Source organism: Coenobita brevimanus, chromosome 10 (assembly GCF_032717465.1).
Source record: "Coenobita brevimanus isolate Jiangsu-jjx chromosome 10, ASM3271746v2, whole genome shotgun sequence".
NCBI lineage: Eukaryota > Metazoa > Arthropoda > Malacostraca > Decapoda > Coenobitidae > Coenobita > Coenobita brevimanus.
The window spans coordinates 6,220,443-6,226,187 of record NC_136963.1 but is presented as its reverse complement, the minus strand read 5'-3'; the positions used below and the strand labels follow the sequence as shown (position 1 = coordinate 6,226,187).

At 45.8% G+C, this 5,745-nt stretch overlaps 1 protein-coding gene across 1 annotated transcript in view; it reads right to left on the bottom strand.

Annotated features, from left to right (window-relative positions):
• Nucleotides 1–898: 898 nt before the first annotated feature.
• Hr96 (Nuclear hormone receptor HR96) overlaps nucleotides 899–5,745 on the bottom strand; it is a 25,412-nt gene continuing 20,565 nt past the window's right edge. The window contains exons 10-11 of the mRNA XM_080280451.1: nucleotides 4,299–4,511; nucleotides 899–1,099 (exon numbers count right to left, since the gene is read on the bottom strand). Coding sequence (XP_080136577.1) covers nucleotides 899–1,099; nucleotides 4,299–4,511 — 414 coding nt within the window. The remainder of the gene's footprint in view (nucleotides 1,100–4,298; nucleotides 4,512–5,745) is intronic.

Here is a 5,745-nt window from a genome sequence, read left to right as displayed (position 1 = left end):
ATAATAACAATAATAATAATAATAATAATAATAATAATTTCCATATGTCTTGGTAGGAGAGTTAGATTAATATACATTTAATGACTTGATAATTCGTAACCCCATCCAACCTACCCCAATATACCCCAAACTACCCAAATCTAACCTACCCCAATCTACCCAAATCTAACCTAATTTGAACACATCCTAACCTAACTCTCTCTTATCCTAACCTCTCCTAACCCACTCAACCCCCTCCCTCTCTCTCCCAACCCCTCCAAACCCATTCTAACCCATCCTTCTCCCTCCCAATCCATTCTAACCCATCCTTCTCCCTCCCAACCCACTTTAACCCCTTCCAACCCCTCCTAACCCACTCTAACCTCTCCCTCTCCCCTCCCAACCTCTCCCTCTGCCTCCTAACCTCTCCCTCTCCCTTCCCAACCCCTCCTAACCCCACCCAACCCATCGTCAATGCTGCTTTAGGTCGAATATCTGCTTCTAACTTATCCTAACCTCTTCCTCTCCTCTCCTAACCTCTCCAGACCCCTCCTAACAACTTCTAACCCCTCCAGACCCCTCCTAACCCCACCCAACCCATCGTCAATGCTGCTTTAGGTCGAATATCTCAATCAACAGCGGCTCAACTTATCCTAACCTCTCCCAACCCCTCCAGACCCCTCCCAACCCCTACTAACCCCACCCAACATCTCCCTCTGCCTCCTAACCTCTCCCTCTCCCCTCCCAACCCCACCCAACCCATCGTTAATGCTGCTTCAAGTCAAATATCTCAATCAACTGGGGTTCTAACCTATCTAACCTCTTCCTCTCATATCCTAATCCATCCCTCTCCCCTCCCAACCCCTCCTAACCCACTCTAACCCCTCCCCCTCCCCTCCCAACCCCACCCAACCCATCGTCAATGCTGCTTCAGGTCAAATATCTCAATCAACAGCGGCTCAACTTGGCGTGGATTGACCTGAAGGAAAACGCGGATGTGGTTTTCCGAGAGTAGGTGGAGGTGGGCGAGGCGCTGGAGCAGACAGTGGTAGACGGTACGCCCCTCGCACCAGCCGTACCAACACTCCAGGTACCGCTTCAGCAGGTACAGGTAAGAACACTGGAAGGAGGAGCGGTACAGTTGTTCAGAAGCATCAGGAATATTATGTTATTATTATTATTATTATTATTTTTATTGTTATTTTTATTATGAAGTACGTGAAAGGGTACAGCAGGGAAGAAAGGTTGTTGGTACACTGAAAGCAGTAATGAGAAATAGGGAGGTGAGTATGGAAGTTAAGAAGTCACTGCATGATAGTATTGTGATCCCTACCCTGACGTATGGAAGCGAGGCGTGGACCTTGCAAGAGGGGAACAAGTCAAGAGTGAGAGCAGTGGAAATGAGTTACTTGAGAGGAGCATGTGGAGTGACGTGGAGGGACAGGTTGACGAATGAAGAAGTGAAGGAACGCTGTGGGGTGGATGTGGATGTGGTTGAGAAGATTAGGAGAAATACACTGAGGTGGTTTGGACATGTGGAGAGAATGGAGAATGAAAGACTGACTAAGAGGGTGTATGTAGGTGAGGTGGAGGGAGGGAGAGGGAGGGGTAGACCGAGGATGAGGTGGAGGGATGGAGTGGAGAGGTATATGAGGTAAAAGAACGTTGTGGGGTGGATGTGGATGTGGCATGTATGTGGGTGCTCACACCCAGGTGAGAGTGAATGGAGATTTGAGTGATGAGTTTTCCGTGAATGTTGGTGTGCATCAGGGGTCAGTCTTGAGTCCCATGTTGTTTATCATGGTACTTGAAGCCCTTTCACGTGACTTTAGAAACGGACTCCCGTGGGAGTTGTTGTATGCTGATGATTTGGTGTTGATTGCAGAGAATGAAAGGGAGGCGGAGGAAAGATTTAGGAAGTGGAGAGATGGTATGGGGCAAAAGGGTTTAGGGGTAAATGCAGATAAAACAAGTGATGATATCTAGGGTTGGTGGCGGTACTGTCAAAGACGAGGGAGAGTGGCCATGTGCAGTTTGCCACAAGGGCGTGGGAAGTAATTCCATCTTGTGCGGTGTGTGTGATAAATGGGTGCATAAGAGATGTAGTGGTATCAGAGGTAGACTGCGAGATAATGCTGATTTTATGTGTGCGGCGTGCCGGGGTGAGCAGGTGGAGATCGTCAGACGTGAAAGAATTGAACTTGCTGGTGAATCTCTTGAGTGTGTGGAAGAGTTTTGTTATTTAGGAGACATGTTGTGTGCTGGAGGTGGGGCTGGAGATAGCTCTGTGGCTAGGGTGAGAAGTGGTTGGAAGAAGTTCAGGGAGCTCTTGCCTCTCCTGACATTGAGGGGGCTCTCCCTACGTGCTAAAGGGTCTTTGTATGCAGCGTGTGTTAGGAGTGTAATACTGTATGGCAGTGAGACCTGGGCAGTGAAGGAGGAAGACATTCGCCGGTTCAGACGTACAGAAATGACAACGATTAGGTGGATGTGCAGTGCGTCCCTGCGTCCAAGGCCTGGAGGGGCTGGGTTTACAATGGAAGAGTTGAGAGGTAGGATGGGACTGGAGTGTATTGGTGTTGTGATGAGGAGAGGTAGACTGAGATGGTTTGGACATGTGGAGAGGATGGGGGATGATAGTTGGGTGAGGAAGGTGAGAAGTGTTAATATTGGGGGTGGGGTTATGAGGGGTAGACCGAGAAAGACATGGGACGAGGTCATTAAGTGTGACCTTAGGGTTAAGGGACTGAACAGGGAGGCTGCAATGGATCGTGCAGCGTGGAGAGCCGCCATTAGGTGACCAAGGCCGACACATGCAAGCAGGTTGGAGCCTTTAAAAACGAAACGAAAAACGATGTAGGTGAGGTGGAGGGAGGGAGAGGAAGGGGTAGACCGAGGATGAGGTGGAGGGATGGAGTGGAGAGGTATATGAGGTAAAAGAACGTTGTGGGGTGGATGTGGATGTGGTTGAGAAGATTAGGAGAAATACACTGAGGTGGTCTGGACATGTGGAGAGAATGGAGAATGAAAGACTGACTAAGAGGGTGTATGTAGGTGAGGTGGAGGGAGGGAGAGGGAGGGGTAGACCGAGGATGAGGTGGAGGGATGGAGTGGAGAGGTATATGAGGTAAAAGAACGTTGTGGGGTGGATGTGGATGTGGTTGAGAAGATTAGGAGAAATACACTGAGGTGGTTTGGACATGTGGAGAGAATGGAGAGTGAAAGACGGACTAAGAGGGTGTATGTGGGTGAGGTGGAGGGAGGGAGAGGGAGGGGTAGACCGAGGATGAGGTGGAGGGATGGAGTGGAGAGGTATATGAGGTAAAAGAACGTTGTGGGGTGGATGTGGATGTGGTTGAGAAGATTAGGAGAAATACACTGAGGTGGTTTGGACATGTGGAGAGAATGGAGAATGAAAGACTGACTAAGAGGGTGTATGTAGATGAGGTGGAGGGAGGGGTAGACCGAGGATGAGGTGGAGGGATGGAGTGGAGAGGTATATGAGGGAGGAGGGAGTGAGTTGGGGGGAGGGTAGTCAAATGGTGGGTGACAGAGCGACTTGGAGGCGTTTTGTCTGCGGCCACCCTTTGCGGGATTAGGGCGTCGGGCTATAGATAGATAGATAGATAGATTTTTTATCATCATCAACATCCATTGCCTGCATTGAAAGTGTGATGATGATGATGTTAATAATAATAATAATGATAATAATAATAATAATAATGATAATAATAATGATAATAATAATAATAATAATAATAATAATAATGCAAGGAGAGTATGGTACAACTGTTCATCATTATCCTCAACATCCCTAGCATAAATCAAAGCAATGAATGTGTTAGGGGATAAAAAAAAATTATCATCATCATCATTATCATCATCACTAATACTACTACTACCACAACAACAACTACCACTATTGTTACTACTACTTCTACTATTACTATTACCACACCAACAACCACTACTACTACTATTATTACTACTACTACTACTTCTGCTACTACTACTACTATTACTACTACTAATATTACTACTACCACAACCACAACAACAACTACTACTACTACCATTACTACTACTACTACTACTATCACAACAATAACTACTACTACTACCACCACCACCATCCCAGCTCTCCCTCGACACCGATCCCTTACCTGTTCGTGCAAGATGGCCGACAGATGGACAATATTAGGGCTACTACTACTACTACTACTACTACCAACCCTCCCACCTCTCCCTCGACGCCAACCCTTTACCTGTTCGTGACCAACCCTCACCCTGCCACCTCTCCCTCGACGCCGACCCCTCACCTGTTCGTGCAAGATGGCCGAGGGGTGGACGATATTCGGCCGCTGGGGGCTGAAGAGGGTGATGGCCGAGAGGAGAAAGATAATGTTGGGGTCGCGCCTCCACTCCGGGCGGAAGGAATGGATGAAACGTTTGTGTTCCTCGTATACGTTTCCAGGAGCGGACTTCAGGACCTTCAGTTGGATGCTTTTAAAACTCTCGTGGTCTTCCTGAATCTGGAATTGGCGAGTGCGTTTATCTATCAGGGTGTTTATCTATCTGTCTATCTATCTGGGTACTTATTTATCTATCTATCTATCTATTTAAGCTTGTATATTGCTTTTAAAACTCTCGTGGTCTTCCTGAATCTGGAATTGGCGAGTGCGTTTATCTATCAGGGTGTTTATCTATCTGTCTATCTATCTATCTATCTGTCTATTTACATCTCTCTCTATCTGTCTCTATATCTATCTATCTGTCTATCTATTTCTCTCTCTATCTGTCTCTATGTCTTTTAAAACATTCGTGGATCTGGAAAGTGTGGAGAGGTTAGTGCATTTATCAATCTGTCTATCTATCTATCTATCTAAAGTATTTATCCATGTGTCTATCTATCTATCTAAAGTATTTATCCATGTGTCTATCTATCTATGTGTTTATCTATCAGTCTGTCTATCTATCTGCCTATCTATCTATTTATTTATCTATCTGGAATTTGTGGATCAGTTAGTGTGCTTATATATCTGTCTATCTATCTATCTTTATTTATCTATCCGTTTATACCTATCTATCTATCTGTCTATCCAACTATCTATCTATTTATATGTCTGTTTATCTATCTATCTATCTATCTGTCTGTCTATTAATCTATCTATCTGTCTATCTATTTCTCTTTATGTGTACTGTGTCTGTCTACAAACTTTTCTTCCTTACATCCTTCCTTTCTCTCTCTCTCTCTCCTTCTTTCAATCTCTATCTATCTATCTATCTACCTACCTATTTATCTATCTATCTATCTATCAGTGTGTGTGCCTCTCCCTTCCTCCAAGCCATCCTTCCATCCAGACCTTCTCATCTCTCTCTCTCTCTCTCTCTCTATTACACCTCTCCCTCTCACTATCTTACTTTCTCTCTCTCCCTATCTCTCTCTCTTTATCTATCTATCTATCTATCTATCCCTATCAATCTACCTATCTAACTCTCTCTACCTGACCATCTGTGCTCCTATCTACGTTCTGCTTCTCTCTCTCTCTCTCTTTAACACCTCTCCCTCTCACTCTCTCACTTTCTCTCTCCCTCTCCCTCCCTCCCTCTCCCTCTCTCACCTTCCACGAGTCCTTGTCCGGATCGTACGCACACACGGATCGTAAAATCATCATCTCCGTGCACCCACCCTTCAACAATGCAATCTGATCCACCATATTTCTCTCTTTAACACCTCTCCCTCTCACTCTCTCACTTTCTCTCTCC